Here is a 17,507-nt window from a genome sequence, read left to right on the forward strand (position 1 = left end):
TCCTGGGTCTCCAGGATCGCGCCCTGGGCCAAAGGCAGGCACCAAACCGCTGCACCACCCAGGGATTCCCCCCCTTTTTAAAAAAAAATTTAAAAATTTTATATGACTTTCTTTAGCTTTTGTTTTTCTGGGAAACTCTATCTTTCCTCCTATTCTGAATGAAAGCCTTTCTGGGAGTATTCTTGGCTGCAGATTTTTTCCTTTTAACATTTTTAATATATCGTGCCGTTCTCTTCTGGCCTGCAAAGTTTCTGTAGAAAAATCCACTTATAGCCTTATGGGGTTTTCCTTGCAGGTAACTGCTTTCCTTTCTCTTGCTACTTTTAAAATTCTTTATCACTAGTTTTGGCCATCTTACTTACTTTGTGTCTTAGTTCTTCTTTGGGTTGATTTTTTTGGGGGGCTCTCTGTGCCTCCTGGATCTAGATTTCTCTTTCCTTCCCAGATTCAGGAAGTTTTCAGCTATTATTTCTTCAAGTATATCTGCCCCCTTTTCTCCCTCTTCTCTTTCTGGGATCCTTATTGTGCGACTGTTACTATGCTTGACAGTGTTACTGAGTTCCCTGAGTCTATTCTCATTTTGCATGTTTTTTTTCTCTCTCATCTGCTGAGCTTGATTACTTTCCATTACTCTGTCCTTCAGGTTGCTGATCTGTTCTTCTACTTCCTCTTGTTTGCTATTTATTCCAGGTGGTCTATTTTTAATTTCATTTAGTGAGTTCATTATCTGTAATTGGTCCTTTTTTAGGTTGTCTATCTCTTTGTGGAGGGTCTCATGGAAGTCCTGCACTCCTTTCTCAATTCTAGCAAGTATCTTTATGAGTATTACTTTAAATTCACTATCAGACGTACTACTTATCTCCATTTTGCATAGGTCTCTTGCTATGATTTTGTTCCATTCCTTCATTTGGGACATATTCCTATGTCTCCTGATTTTGTCTATTGCTGTGCCTGTTTCTATGTGTTAGGAAAGTGAGCTATATCTCCTGCACACGAAGGTAGTGACTTTATGAAGAAGAGATCCTATAGTGCCCCCAGTGCAATGTCTCCTTTTTACCAGAAAATGATGCTACAGGGGCGTCTCCTATGTGTGTTGCTACGAGGGTGTCCTACTGTTGGGGCTGAGCTGTGTTTGCCTTCAGTCCAGGCTATGGTGGCTCACTGCCTATTGTGGGCAGAGTCTCATGCCTGTGCTGTTAGCCAGTCTGGGTCTGCCTTGGGCTTGTGTCGAGTCAGACCAGGTGTTTGCCAGAGATGCACTATATCACCAAACTGCAAGGCACTTTCCCTGTGTTGTCCCCTGTGAAGCTTTTATTGGTGGCTGGGGCTGGCAGTCAGACCAGCTGCCTGCCCCCAGCCCACTGCTGGTGTCGCAGTCAGACTGGTGTGTGGTTATCTTCCCCTCTCCCTAGAGCAAGACTCGCTTTGGGGTGGTATCAGCCCTTGCCTGGGCGGCTTGCACACTGCCCGGCTGTGGCATTACTTTGATGGGATCTGGCCAAGAACATATCAGAGAGTGTGGATCCACTTCGCTGTGGCCTTTTGTCTACCTGTGGCTGTGGAGAGTCTGTTCTACCAGTCTTCGGGTCACTTTCTGGGTTATTTATGCCAATGTGGATGTTCCATAGGTGGCCATGCCCCATGAGATGAGCCCGGGGTCCTCCTACTCCACCATCTTCCCAGCAGCCTCTTGTTCCTTGATTTCTTTATTTATTGATTTATTTTAGAGAGAGAGAGAGAGAGAGACTGTGTGCATGAACATGGAGAGGGGCAGAAGGAGAGGGAGAGAGACTCTCAGACTCCCCATTGAGCATGGAGCCAGTCACAGGGCTTGATCTACCTACCCTGAGATCATTAAACACAGAATGACTTAAATTAATTGCTTGGGCTAGAATGTAAAAGTCTCTTCGCCTGAATAAGCCGTATATTCTCTTAAACGAAAGTTTTCAATTACCTGTATCATCTCAGTGAAACTGCTGATGGACTCCAACTGACAAGATTCAGCAATAGAAAAACATTTTTCCTTTAAATGATAGCTATGATCCCCAACCCCGTTTTCTTGCTTCTGCAACCTCTCTGGTGATTGAGGCATCTGGAGGTCAGCTCTCAGGCACCTCTGTTCAGTTAAAGATGCTCTGTCTGAATAAATGGCACCCATGAGGTAGGTCAGCTCTCACAGCACACCCAAGGTGATGGAAACAACCCCCCTCCCATGAGGGCTCTGTCCTCTCCTAATTACTATTTATTTTCAGCACCTGTTTGATGCGGTTTTTTATTTTCTACCTATTGTACTGTTGTGACTTGTTGGCCATTCTTTGATTTTTGTACGAAAAAAATCTTTGTTATAGAAGTCAGCATACTATTTTATGGTGACTGAAAATATGGTCATGTGTCAAATATAAATTTATAAAAGCCGCCTTGCTGTCCTGTCAGTCCTATTACATTCATTTCACATTTGCTGGCAATATTGAAGATTTCTTTTCTGTTTATGCGAACTCTGAAATCTATCAAGGTGTCATGGATTTTTAAAATTAGTATTTCATTACAGTTGTCTTAGCATTGGCTAACTAATTTTTGCCAGGACCATTATTGATCAAGCAAATAAATTCAACAGCCATTTGAAGGTAAAAAAAAGGGGGATCCCTGGGTTGCTCAGTGGTTTAGCGCCTGCCTTTGGCCCAGGGCGTGATCCTGGAGTCCTGGGATCGAGTCCCAAATTGGGCTCCCTGTATGGAGTCTGCTTCTCCCTCTGCCTGTGTCTCTGCCTCTCTCTCTCTCTCTCTCTCTCTCTCTCTCATGAATAAATAAATACAATGTTTGAAAAAAAGAAAAAAAAGAAAGGCCTGAGCAGAAATCAAGAGTCAGAAGCTTAACCAGACCGGCATCCAGGCACTCTTATTCTTTGATTTTGGATTGTGAGTTCAGAATCACTGGAAGGTTATCTCTGAGAAGATACTTAACCCTGATTATAAGGTGTATTCCCATTGGAGAACACTTGTTTTACTTTTGTCAGGTTCGCCATTTACCAGAGAGCATTTTAAACTAAACTTTCAGATCTCTCCACCCCTAGCAGATTGTGTTTCATTCTACCTGGAGTTAAGGCTGAGACAGATACATTTAAGTCCCATCTACTTTTGTATTTTTTTTCCTCTTTTGCTTATTAGATTACATATTGGAGATATCACTTTCTGGAAGCCTGGAATTTTTTTCAGGGCTATGTGACTGAATTTTATTTTCTCTCTTTTATAAAAAGGCCATTAAAACCAAAGCTTTAGGTCACCAAAGAATGTTAGATACTCCTATGTACTGCCTTATTTGAGTACCCACTTTCCTCTCTGGATTTGTGATATGTTATCTATTTTTGCCTTGAGGATTTCTCTTACATTTTTATAAGTTATGATATTCCTTAAAAATATTAAAATAATTTTTATCCACAAGTTTCAGGAGTGGTTTTTTGAAGACATTTTGGACTATTAGGTTCACATAGTGCTGAAAATGGATGCCCTGTGCCTGTAGCTGATCAGAGAAAGACAAATTGAAACTGGGAATGGCCACTGTGTGATTATTTGGGGGGTTAGGCCTGTGGTTTTCCAGGGAAACAAATTACAAGAGTTTCAAGATCCTTGGTTCTGAGGAAGTGGAAACTAAAAATTTTAACCATGGGATGCAGAAGATGAATTCCCACTCAAAATGTGCTTACCGATCTTGCTGGCGACCAGGGTTAGGCCGTGACGCTGTTCCCCAGGGCCAGAATGCCATGCCCAGACTAGCCCCAACAGGCTACCCACCTTTCCCTGGACATCCTCCTGCAGGTCAGGAGTCCTCTTTCCCCACTTCGGGTCTGTATCCTTATCCTAGTGGCTTTCCTCCAATGGGAAGAGGTGCCTACTCACCACCCCCAAGTAGTGGCTACGTGGGAGCTGGGGGCTATCCTGTCCCTGGAGGTTATCCAGCCCCCGGAGGCTATCCTGGTGCCCCACCACCAGGGGGAGCTCAATTCTATCCTGGAGTTCCTCCAGGCCAAGGGTTGGAGCCCCACCAGTTGGAGCAGCCTTTTCTGGTGCTCCACAGCCACCTTCACAGTCTTACTGTGGTGGCCCAACACAGGTCCAACTACCTGGTGGCTTTCCTGGAGGACAGATGCCATCTCAGTATCCTGGAGGACAAGCTCCTTACCCAAGTCAGCCTGCCGCAACGACTCAGGAAACCCAAGGAACGATCCGACCAGCTGCCAACTTTGACGCCATGAGAAATGCAGAAATTCTTTGGAAAGCAATGAAGGGTTTTGGGACAGACGAACAGGCAATTGTGGACGTTGTGGTCAACCGTTCCAATGATCAGAGGCAAAAAAATTAAAGCAGCTTTGAAGACCATTTATGGCAAGGATTTAATCAAAGACCTCAAATCAGAGTTAAGTGGAAATATGGAAGAACTGATCCTTGCTCTATTCATGCCATCTACATATTATGATGGCTGGAGTTTACAGAATGCAATGAAGGGAGCAGGAACTCAGGAACGTGTATTGATTGCAATTTTGTGCACAAGAACAAATCAGAAAATCCGAGAGATTGTCAGATGTTATCAATCAGAATTTGGACAAAACCTTGAAAAGGACATTAGGTCAGACACATCAGGGCATTTTGAACGTTTACTTGTATCCATGTGCCAGGGAAATTGTGGTGAGAACCAGAATCTTAACCACCAGTGGATCAGGAAGATGCTCAACATCTCTGTCAAGCTGGTGAGGGGAGACTTGGGACAGATGAATCTTGCTTTAACATGATTCTTGCCGCAAGAAGCTTTCCTCAGCTGAAAGCTACTGTGGAGGCTTATTCCAGGGTGGCTAATCAAGATTTGCTAAGTAGTGTTGCCCGTGAATTTTCTGGAAATGTTGAAAGTGATTTAAAGACTATCTTGCAATGTGTCTTGAGCCTTCTTTGCTGAGAGGTTCTACTATTCTATGAAAGGTGCTGGCACAGATGACTCCACCCTGGTCAGGATTATGGTCACTTGAAGTGAGATTGATCTTGTACAAATAAAACAGGTGTTCAGTCAGATGTATCAGAAGACACTGGGCACAATGAGTTCAAGTGACACAAGTGGAGATTACAGAAAGCTTCTTCTGGCTATCATGGGCCAGTAGGAGAGATTTTTTAAATAAATGAAGCATATGCTTCAATGACTGACCTGCATGCAGCAATATCAACCATCACCTAACCAAAAGAGCTTTTTACTAAGGACTGTGTCAGGGTATTGTGCTTGGTTTGCACATGTGGTTATTGCCTTAATTCTTATTTTTTTCTCTATATACAATCAGTGTGAAGCCATATCACAGTGATATAGTAATAATGTAATGTTTATAAGTCATAATTCTCACTGTTCTTATTCTAATCAGGATCCCAAATTGAATAAAAATCACAACAGTCTCTAATTGTGTAATAAAAGCTGAATAAAAGAAAAAATATGCTTACCAATGAAAATCACCCAAGGCACCCAAGGCACTCTAATGTGATTAAGAGCAAATAAGGGATTGAAGTAATAGAGTTTTAACTGATGTTAAAAAATTTCAAAGTATAAAAGATGGAATACCATCTATGAAACAAAACCAGAAGTTTATAATACTAAGTGGGGAACTGTTGAAACAGAAAGAAGGTAGGGGTGCCTGGTGGTTCAGTTGGTTGAATGTCTGACTCTTGGTTTGGGCTTAGGTCATAACCTCAGACTTGTGAGATCAAGCCCCACATTGGGCATAGAGATTACATAAGTAACTAAATATCTAAAAAAAAAAAAAAAAAGATGTTGGGATTCATGGGAGATTGACTGAGCAGTGCCATTATGTATCTGACTAGATTTCCAGACATGGGATGCATGAGATATTTCAAAAGATAAAGCATAAAATTTTGTCAGATTTCAGGCAAGAGAAAATTTCCCACATTGATAGTTAATCAAATTTCATCAGGCCAAATAAAAATAGTTTCTACCCTACAGATGTTACAGTAAAACTGTAGAATACCAAAGGAAAAGAAACATTAAAAATGCTATAATGAACAGCCAAGCCACCTATATAAGAAATAACAACTGGATTGGCAGAAGACTTTGTGCCTGTAACAGCCACAAAAATGGGCAGAATAGTAAACCAATATATTCAAAGTAGTTAAGTATCATTTTTAGAAGTAAGAATGAATGCATAATAAAACATTTTCAGACATACAAGACTAAGAGAGTTTACCATACAAAGACATGTTCAGATTTACAAGACCAAGATAGTTTACCAAAATAGGATCTAGTGGAAAGAACTGTTAAAGGATATTCTTCAGCAAGAAGAAAACTGAGGCTAGACTTGAGAGTGTAATATGAGAATTAAAAGGTACAGAAGAGTGGAGAAAGTATGTTGGGAAATCTAAATAGTATTGTTCTTCAAAAATGAAATCATTTTGTTGACTTCAGCTTTACCAGTGGTAGTTTATTTCTTTTACAAAAATGTGAAGCAAATATGGTAATAAATTAAATTCAAAAAAATTACAGGTTTTATTTACATAAGAAAAAAAAAAACACCTCAGGGTGGAATTTGAAATGTCTAAAACAATGTGGAATAGCGGGAACGCAAACATTTTACATTACATTTAGTAACCACCGATGAACAGATTTAAAAAAGAAATACCTATTTCAATGCATGCTGAAAATATCTGATAAAATCCAAGGTACTCATAGTGAAAAGGAAACGGATTGGAAGAGAATTTCAGGCATGTAAAATGTAGCTATGAACAAACATTTTACTATTACCTACGGTAACCATCAGACTATTTTGCGGTTTCCCAGAAGAGCAGCTGGAAACACCAAGAAAGAGAAACACCTTAGAGTCCTTATTAATTCATGGGAAAATATACAAGAAACTCATATCATGAGAAATCCAGTGATTTCTTGGAGAGAACCAGGAGAGCAACGGTGTATAGTGCTGGAGAAAGAGAAGATGACTGATGTCAAACGAGGGGAACGGAAGGGCCTTTCTTGTAAAGAAGCCCAGACTTCTGAAAACACATTGGCATCTCTGGGCAGATTTTCGAATTCACAGATGAGATCTAGAATCTGTTTTATCTTTCTGACATCTTCATTTGCTACTATAGCCAGTCTGCAGGGAGAAAGGAATTGCTTGCACATGAGGTGCAGTTTCCAGGCTGTAGAAAATTCGGTGTAAAGGATGCTGGGAATCCCATTGGGCCTCCTGCGGGTTTGCCAGAATTGTGCGTATGCTGGAAGGTGCTCGCTGGGTGGCAAGAGGCTGCGGGAGCCGTTCATTCCTGGAACAGGCGTCTCCGGGCCTTGGGGGAGGGTCCTGGAGGGCGCTGGGGGCGCACGTGGGGACCCGGACTCGGAGAGGGCGGCAGAGGCTGGAGTGGCGAGCCGGGGAAGGGCTCCAGGAGGTGGGGGTCCAGGTCGAAGTAGCGGAGAGGAGAGAGCCTCTTTGGACCAGGGCCGGGGGCCCGCGGGCGCGGGCGCGGCCCGGCCACCCCCCCAGCGCAGGCCCGCAGCTCAGGCGCCCAGCCGGCCGTGGGGCCCGCCCGCGGCGGCGGGAGCTCGGGGTCGGCGTCCTCCGCACAGGCCTCCTCCTGGGCGGCCACGTCCGGGACAGACGCGCAGAGGGCCTCGTGCGGGCCGGCGGCTTGGTGCCCGGGCGCGCTCGGGACGGCGCCCTGCTCCGGGCCGGCAGGCGGGTGGCCCTGGCCCCCCGCGCGCAGGAGGGCCTCGGGGACCAGCAGCAGGGTGAGGCCCCCGAGGGACACCTGCAGGACCGACGTGGGCTCGGGCTCGAGCACCAGGTCGACGTCGTCCAGGAGCAGCTGCAGGGCAGAGCCGGCGGCCAGGACCACCACGGAGGCGAGCGCGCCGGCGGCCGGGGGCCCCTCCATGCCTTGCGGGCCCTCGGGCTCCGGGGTGCGGCGGCGCTTGGCCGGGCCGGGTCCTCCGCGCGGCGGTCCCCAGCAGGGCTCGGGGTGGGCGCTGGGGCTGCGGGGCCGGCTGCCCATCCCCGGGCCGGCGCTGCGGGCGGCGCTCCCGGGGCCTGGGTCCCGCACGCGGTGCCGGGTCTGGACGCCAGGGGAGGCGGCGGGGGGCGCGGGGCGACGCGGCCCGATGCCCGGGACTCCGGGGGCGCCTCCCGGGAGGCCCGCGGGCCGGGGGCTGGTGGCGCGAGCAGCGGTGCAGGGCCTGGCCTCGGGCGGCGTTGGAATCGCAGGTTCTTCACACCGACGGGTCTGAGCCAATGGCATTTCAAAGGACGCGGCGGAACCAGAGTCGCAAAATGTCACGCGAGGCCCCGCCCCTTCCGAGGCCCCGCCCCTTCCGAGGCCCCGCCCTTCCGAGGCCCCGCCCCTTCCGAGGCCCCGCCCTTCCGAGGCCCCGCCCCTTCCGAGGCCCCGCCCTTCCGAGGCTCCGCCCCTTCCGAGGCCCCGCCCCTTCCGAGGCCCCGCCCCTTCCGAGGCCCCGCCCTTCCGAGGCCCCGCCCCTTCCGAGGCCCCGCCCCTTCCGAGGCCCCGCCCCTTCCGAGGCCCCGCCCTTCCGAGGCTCCGCCCCTTCCGAGGCCCCGCCCCTTCCGAGGCCCCGCCCCGCGCCCTCAGTGACCCAGGCTGTGGCGAGGGGAAGACTTCCGAGGGCCTCTAGGATGCAGAAAACTTGTGGAACCCAACTTTAGAAAAAAAAAAAGATATACCAATAATAGAACTTCAAACTTTGTTCATCTTTAGGACTACTGTTTTCCTGTGATTTCATCCATTTAGAGAAAAGACCACTCCATTAGATGGGCCCCAGTCCTCCCCCATCTTCCCCCATAAAATGGACTTACCCAAATGCTCCATAAAATTTCTTTAGAGCTTGGTCTATCATTTCAGGAGTAAATGGAAAATACTGATTTCTCTTTAGGAACACTCCTGTTTCAATGCCAAAGTAAAATATTTGTGGAACTTTCTTCCTGAGGGTTAAGGTTATAAAATTATCAATAATATCAATAGAACTTAAAACTATATAATTAAATTGTTTTCTTGAGCAATGATTGACAAATCTACCATTCTACTGTTTAAAAAAGATCATTTTCTTTAAAAAAAAGCACACAGCACTTTATTGAGGTATGTTGGACATATGTAAAGCCGTATATATTAATGTATACAATTGAATTTGGAAGAAATGAACATCTGTGAAACTCTCACCACAATCAATGCCATAAACATAACTCACCTACAAAAGTTTCCTCCTGCCCTATTTAAAACAAATGATCTTTTCATTTTTCACAACAGCCGACACTAGGAGTAGTAAGCTGAGTTATCCAAAATTAGATACCTAGTTTGGGTTAGATGTGGGAATCAAATGCAGACTTGCCTGGTTTTAGATCATGGACTCTTTACTCATGTTTAGTGTATATACCTAGGAATGGATAACTAATTGGTGCTATGTGTGTCTTTTCAAATTAATAGGTAATGCTTCTCTCCCATTGTTTTTCCCAAAATGTTTTTCATAGTTTACACTTATATGAGCAGAGTATGTTTTTAATTCACTACATCCTTGCAAACATCTCTTACTGTAAGACTCTTAAATCTGATGTAGTAAAATGTATTTTCATCCTGCATTTCTGATTGTCAATCAAGGTGGATCATTTTTCATTATGCTTATCGGCCATTTTTCTTTCTTTTTTGTTATTGGCAATTCTTATATCTTCTTCTTTGAAATGTTCCTATCTTCCATTTTTTTAATTTAAAAAATGGGTTTCAGCATTTCTTTCAGTTTTATGCAGTGCTGGTACCTTCCTTGTCAAAGACCAACTTGGATAGCACCTTCTCAAAAACGCCATTCATGATCATCTTATTTGAAATGGTTTTCTTTGTTCATTCTATCTCATCACTCTCTTTATGGCCTTCATAGTATTACCACAATCTGTAAACAATCAAAATATTGTTTAAAAAATTTGGCTTTAAGACATACAGTATACCCATCATTTATCAAATGTATGTGTAGCAAATGTCTCTGTCATAGTCTTTGAAGACTTAGCCCTGATTCACTATGATTCTCACTCACCCTACTCCTGTTGTAATTTGTGGTGATTTTAATATATTCATGGATTCTCTTCCCCCCCAAATCTTGGCCTCTGACTTCTCTTTCCCTTCAGCAATTTTGTCCTCTTTCCTCATTGACTCATACTCTTGACCTTGCTGTTACTCCAAATTGTAACTTCTCCATAACTGCAATTTCAAACACTGTATTCTCAGAGCACCACCTCCCAACTTCCTAGCTTAGTCCTTTAAATATACAAACTTAATCAGTCCTCCTGGCCCTTCTGGAAAATTCCATTGATCCTACCACCTTTCACTGAAACTGACACCATCAGGTTCTCACTTCCCTCTTTACCTGGAATTTAAATTCCATGGACAGTCATTATAAATAATTATCATGTTTATATCTTCATCTCCCTTTCCTGGTTCCTGCTTTGCTGACTAATACATTTGTTACTCTGTGGTTGCATTTGTGCAGCGAAGTAGGGCTGGAAGAAAATACTCAACCCCACTGACTAATCTTTCTCTAAATTCATGATCAACAACCTCAAGTAGGCTACTAATTGCTGCCCTGTTATCTGTGTTGCTCTGTTTCATTCACTTTTTCAGTCTTGCAGATGAGCATTGTGTGCTTGCTTCTCTCTGCAAACCTGATACCTCATCCCTTATTTTCTCTCTTAGATGGCCACCATTTTCTTTTTCACTGAGATGATAGAAGCAATCAAAAAATAGTTTTGAAAATGCTCATAATTGCCATTCATTAAGCTCCACTGGGATTATATATTTTGCCCTTTGTCCTCTTCCCATAAGTGATATGTTGTGCTTCTAGCAAAACCCACTTTCTCCATTTGTGCAGTTCATCTCCTCTCATTTTGCCTCCTCAAGGACATTGCTTTACCAATCCCCTCCTCTCTGTCCAGCACCATCAAATTTTACTACCTTCACCAATTCAGTATCTTCAATGTATAATTGAGAGGTAAAGTCTTCCATCTTCAACAAAAACTCTGCTGACATGACTTTCTCCTTCAGTTTCTTTTTAAAACAATATTTATTTATTTATTTATTTATTTATTTATTTATTTATTTATGAGAGAGAGAGAGAGAGAGAGAGAGAGAGAGAGAGAGAAAGGGCAGAGGGAGAGGGAGAGAATCTTGAGCAGATTTCCTACTGAGCTTGGAGCCCTCGGACATGGGGCTTGATCTCACAACTCTAAGATCATGACCTGTGTTGAAATCAAGAGTAGGTTGCTTAACCAACTAAACCACCCAAGTGCTCCTCTCCTCCATTTCTACATCAATTTTCTCTTTCCTCATATGCTGAAACTATCAAATTTGTGGACTCTACTTGGATTCTTTAATTTTACTTCTTCCACTTGCTCTTGAACCCACTATAATCAGACTTCTGTCCATGCCAGTCATCTCTAAGCACTCTCATTAAGGTCATCAGTGATTCCCACATTATGAAATCCAGTGGTTAATTTTCAGTTCTCATCCTGAGTTAGGAGCAACACTTTACACCATCACTGTTTCTTTTAAACATTATCCCCCTTGGCATCCAAGACTTCACACTTCCCCAGTGTGTCTCTGGCTTCATCTCAGTTTCCTTAGCTGTTTGCTTCTCATCCCAGGACCTCTTTCTGGCCTTTTCTTTTTTCCTGTCAACTTTCACAGCCTTCCTTTAAGTATGTTGGTGACCCCCAAACATGAGTCTCCTTCATGTGTCTTTCCCAACAGTATGCAGCTGCATTTTTCTCCTGGATATCTATTAAGTTGAATCATATGCAATTTTTATTTTTGTAGGTCAAAATGGTTGTATATTGCTAATTTTCTGTATGTCAATCTAATGATAGGCAGTCCAAATTTCAGGTCCAAATTTGAGTTCCTCCTATTTCCCAAACTAGAAGGATCTTTTAAAAATGTTCCCCATTACAGTAAGTGGCAATTACTTCCTGTTGCTCAAGCCAAAAACTTGGAATTATCCTTGGGAGTCTTTCTTACACATTTCACATCCATTCCATCTGGATATCCTGGGCCATAGTCCTTCTTCCCCTCTGCCTCACTACCTGCTGCCACCTTCATCCCTTTAGTGAATTACTGTAGGAGCCTCCTAAGTGGTCTCCTTGAATTTATTTTTTTTAATTTTTATTTTTTTAGTAATCTCTATGCCCAGTGTGGGGCTGGAACTCACGAGATCATGAGTGTATGCTTTACTGACTAAGCCAACCCGGTATCCCGTCCTTACATCTTTTCTTTGTTTCTTTCCAGCCTAGACTGCACACATGAGCTAGTGTGGTTCTATTTTTGTGTGTGTGTGTGTGTGTGTGTGTGTGTGGTTCTATTAAACTGTAAGGCAGACCATGTTACTTCTCTGCTCACATGCCTCCAATTTCACTGAGAGTCAAAGCCAATATTCTTATATGGGTCTGCAGAGCTCTCTCTGTATGATCTGGATGTCTCACCCCTATTATGTCACACTGTACTTCCTATCAGTCTCCCGCTTTTTCCTTCTGTTACAACTCTGTGCCTCTATGCTTTTCCTAGAAATGGACAGGTATAATCACAAATTTTGCAACTGCCTTTCTCCTACCTATCTATCTGCACGGTTCCTGACTTCTTTCAGACCATTATTGAAAATGCTCCATCTCAAAAAAAAAAAAAAAAAAGAAAATGCTCCATCTCTGAGGTTTTCCCTGAGTATGCCATCTAAAATGGTAATCTCTGACCTTCTACCTCCCCTTAATCTTTTGTGCATATCAGTATGTAACATGGTGTGCATTTTATTTATCTTGTTTACCATCTGTATTATCTTTACCAGAGTATAAGCTCATTATTGCAGGAATTTTTAACAGTTTTGCACTTTGCTATATCCTCAGTTTTGGAACACTGTCAGATGTATAGTGGACACTCAAAAATATGTGTTGAATAAATAAATGATTTTTAAAATCAGTTATGAGCATTTTTTTAAAAAAAGGTATTATTTTTAAGTAATCTTTACACACAACATGAGGCCCAGACTCACAACTCCAGGATGAAGAGTCAAATGCTTCACTGACTGAGCTAGCCAGGTGCCCCATGAGCATGAGATTCTTACGAATCTTTTCAAATATTGCCCTCTGTTCCATTTTCTCTATCTCCTCCTTCTGGAACTCCACTAGTCTTATATTAGAACTTCCTTTCCTCAAATAACCCTTTATTGTTTTTATGTCTGTGCCCTTCTATGGTAAATTATAAGAATGTTTAAAAAATATGTTCAACGCTTTACATGGTTTGTTCCTGAGGATTTTTTTGGCCATTATAGACCAAAATGAATGTCTTCAGTCATTTCTTAATGTGTAGGGTGTGATGCTCTGGAGAAATAGAAGTCATCATTTGTGGAAATAAAATCCTCATCTTAGGCTGGGACTTCAGGCTGATTAACTGCTGATTCTTCTATGCCATATAGGAGGGCACAAGGTGGTGTGTGTGTATATGTGTGAATTATTTTTCTAGTTTAAGTGCTCTGACTAGGATTTCCAGTATTATGTTGAATGGAAGTGGTGAGAGTGAATATCCTTGCACTGTACCAGATCTTTTTTTTAATTAATTAATTAATTAATTAATTAATTTTTGTACCAGATCTTATAAGAAAAGTTTTCCGTTTTTCCTCATTGCCCATGATGTTAGCTGTGAGATTTTCATATATGGTCTTCATCACATTAAATTTCTTTTATGTCATTTATTTTGTTGAGAGTATCATAAATGGATGCATAATTTTTTCAAATGCTTTTTCTGCATTTATCAAGTTGATCACATGGCTTTTATTTTTATTTTTTGAGATGGTTGTGTGGTTTTTATATTCATTCATTCATTCATTTAAAGATTTTAAAAAATTTATTCATGAGACGCAGAGACATAGGTAGAGAAGCAGGCTCCTCGAAGGGAGCCCAATGCAGGACTCAATCCCTGGACAGGGATCACACCTGAGCCCAAGGCAGATGCTCAACCACTGAGCCACCCAGGTGTCCCAGGTTGTGTGGTTTTTAATTGTTCATTCTGTTAATATAGTCTGTCACCTTGATTGATTTTGATACATTGAACCATCTTTGCATCCCAGGGATAAATCCTAGTTGGTCTTGATGCAGAATCCTTTTTTTTTTTTAAGATTTTATTTATTTATTCGTGAGAGACACACACACACACAGAGAGAGAGAGAGAGAGAGAGAGAGAGAGAGAGAGAGAGGCAGAGACACAGGCAGAGGGAGAAGCAGGCTACCCGCAAGAAGCCCAACGTGGAATTTGATCCTGGATCCCAGGATCACGCCCTGAGCCAAAGGCAGAGAGGCTCTACCGCTGAGCCACCCAGGCGTCCCCTCAGAATCCTTTAAGTATGTTGATGAATTTGGTTTGCTAGTATTTGTTTTCTTATGGTGTCTTTGGCTTTACTATCAGGGTGATACTGGCCTCATAAAATGACTTTGGAAGTGTTCCCATGTCTCCTCTTTTTTTTGAGAAGACTTTAAAAAGGATTGATATTAATTCTTCTTTGACTGGTAGAATTTACCAATGAATCCATCTTGTCCTGGACTTTTCTTTGTTAGGAGGTTTTTGATTATTGATTCCATCTCCTTATTTGTTATTGGTCTGTTCAGGTGTTCTAGATGTTCTTGATTCAATTTTGGTAGGTTGTATGTTTCTGGGAATTTATATATTTCTTCTACATTATCCAATTTATTGGTATATAATTGTTCATAATAACTTCTTAAGACTTTTTTTCTTTTTTTTAAAGTATTGTTTCCAGGGGTACCTGGGTGGCACAGTTGTTTAAGCATCTGACTCAGGTCCTGATCTCAGGGTTGTGGGATTGAGTCCCATGTTGGACTCCATGGTCAGCAAAGAATTTGCTTGGGGCTTCTCCTTCTCTCTCTACCCCTCCCCACTCAAATAAATAAATAAGTCTTAAAAATATAGTATCTATTTTGATTCTTTTTATTTCTTAGGTATCCATTGTGATGTATGCCCTTTCATTTATGATTTTATTTATCTGAGTCTCCTATTTTTTCCTTAGTCAAGCTAAAGATTTGTTGATTTTATTTTTTTCAAACAAAACCAAGTCTTAGTTTTGTTGATTTTTCTATCGCTTATCTATTCTTTCTTTGATTTACTTTTGCTCTAATCTTTATTATTCTAACTTTGAGCTTTGTTCTTCTTTTTCTAACTTTAGGCTTTGTTCTTCTTTTTCTAGTTCTATGGTATATAAAGTTAGGTTGACTTATTTGAAATCTTTCTTCTTTTTTAATGTAAGTGTTTATTGCTGTCAAATTCCTTGTTAGTATTGCTTTTGCTGCATTACATAAGTTTTGGTATGCCTGTTTTTGTTGCCATTTGCATGGACTACCTTGCTAATCCCTTCACTCTCAAATTTTGTGTTTCCTTAAATCTAAAGTATGTCTCTTGTAGTTAGCATGTAATTGGGTCTTGTCCTCCCAATTCAGTATGTCTTTTGATTGGGGAGTTTGGTCCATGTATATTTAGAGTATTTGTTGATTGGTAAAGACTTATTACTGACATGTTGTTAATTGTTTTGCCTTTTTTGTAGTTCTCCTGTTCCTCCTATTGCTGTCTGCATGATTTTATTTTATTTTATTTTTTATAAATAGTGGTGTGTTTGGATTCTTTTCTCTTTATCTTTTGTGAACAACTGTACTTTTTTTGGTGTGTGGTTACTATGGGGTTTGCATTGAACATTTTGTAATTATAACAATCTTTTTAAAGCTGATGACAACTTAACTTCAATTGCTTGCAGAAACTACTTTATGTAATTGATGACAGATTCTATTTTTCTCTATATTGTGTTTCTAGTAACAAATTTCTGTGGTTATAGTTATCCTTACTGTTTTTGTCTTCTAATTTATATACTACTGTTAAAGTGATTTATGCACTACCATTACAGTATTACAATATTCTGTTTGTCCTTATATTCACCTTCAGCAGAGATTTATACTTTTGTAAGCTTTTATGTTACTTAGCATCTTTTCATTTCTACTCGAAAAACTTCCTTTAGTGCTTCTTGTAAGGCAGGTCTAGTGTTGATAAACTCCTTCAGTTTTCGTTTGGGAAAACCTTTTCTATCCTTGATTTTTATTTTATTTTATTTTATTTTATTTTATTTTATCCTTGATTTTTAAAGGACAGTTTTGCCATGTATTCTTGGTTGGCAGTTTTTTCTTTAAATACTTTGAATAGATCATCCCATTCTTTCCTGGTCTGCAAAGTTTTTGCTGAGAAAACCACTGAAAGGCTTCTTTGTGCATGGCAAATTGCATTCAAAATTATCTTTTTGCCTTTCATTTTTTTAAAAAGATTTTATTTATTTATTCATGAGAGACACACGCACACACAGAGATGCATAGACACAGGCAGAGGGAGAAGCAGGCTCCATGCAGGGAGCCCCACGCGGGACTCGATCCCAGGTCTCCAGGATCACACCCCGGGCCACAGGCGGTGCCAAACTGCTGCGCCACCAGGGCTGCCCTCTTTTTGCCTTTCAATAAATTAAAAATTAAATTGTGTCTCCTTGTAGACCTCTTTGGGAACTTTTGGGCTTCGTGACTCATGATGTCAACCTCTCACGTTGTGGGAAATTCTCCACCATTTTTTCTTTAAATAGGCTTCTGTCCTTTTCTTCTTTTTCTGGAACTCTGATAATGTGTATCATTTCTTCTGGTGATTTTAATTAAGTCCTATGTGCTTTCTTCACTCCTTTTCATTCTTTTCTCTTTGTTTCTCTGAGTAATCTCAAATGACCTCTTTTTGCGTTTGTTGATTTTTTTTCTTCTAGATGATTGAATCTCTTTATTGAATTTTTCAGTTCACTCATTGTATTCTTTAGCTCCAGAATTTCTGTTTTTAAAAAATGATTTCTATTTATTAAAAATTTAAATTCAATTAATTAATATATGGTGTGTTAGTTTCAGAGGTAGAGTTCAATGATTCATCAGTCTTAAATAATACCCAGTGCTCATTGTATCATGTGCCCTCCTTAATGTCCATCACTCAGTTACCCCTTCAATCCCACCCTTCCAGCAACCCTCAGTTTATTTCCTATAGTCAAGAGTCTCTTATGGTTTGTCTCCCTCTATGATTTCATCTTGTTTTACTTTTCTCTCCCTTCCCTTATGATCCTCTGTTTTGTTTCTTAAATTCCACACATGAGTTGAGATCATATGATAATTGTTATTCTCTGACTTATTTTGTTTAGCATAATACCCTCTAGTTCCATCCATGTCATTGCAAATGATAAGATTTCATTCTTTTTGGTGGCTGAGTAGTATTCCATTGTGTATATACACCACATCTTCTTTATACATTCATTTGTCCTTGGACATCTGGTCTCTTTCCATAGTTTGGCTGTTATGGACATTGCTGCTGTAAACAGTGGAGTGCAGGTGCCCCTTCGGATTACCACATTTGTATCTTTGGGGTAAATACCTA

General features: G+C 41.6%; 1 protein-coding gene and 1 pseudogene across 1 annotated transcript; one reads left to right on the forward strand and one right to left on the reverse strand.

The window, feature by feature from the left end:
* Window positions 1–3,856: 3,856 nt before the first annotated feature.
* Window positions 3,857–5,295, forward strand: LOC112661074 (annexin A7-like; annotated as a pseudogene).
* A 614-nt stretch (window positions 5,296–5,909) lies between these two features.
* LOC112661153 (proline-rich protein 23A-like) lies at window positions 5,910–8,024 on the reverse strand. Its single transcript, XM_025449036.3, has one exon. It carries the CDS (start codon window positions 8,022–8,024, stop codon window positions 7,293–7,295), a length of 732 nt encoding a protein of 243 aa, XP_025304821.3. The 3' UTR covers window positions 5,910–7,292.
* Window positions 8,025–17,507: the final 9,483 nt, after the last annotated feature.

This window comes from Canis lupus, chromosome 23 (genome assembly GCF_003254725.2).
Source record: "Canis lupus dingo isolate Sandy chromosome 23, ASM325472v2, whole genome shotgun sequence".
In the NCBI taxonomy this organism is placed as follows: Eukaryota; Metazoa; Chordata; class Mammalia; order Carnivora; family Canidae; genus Canis; species Canis lupus.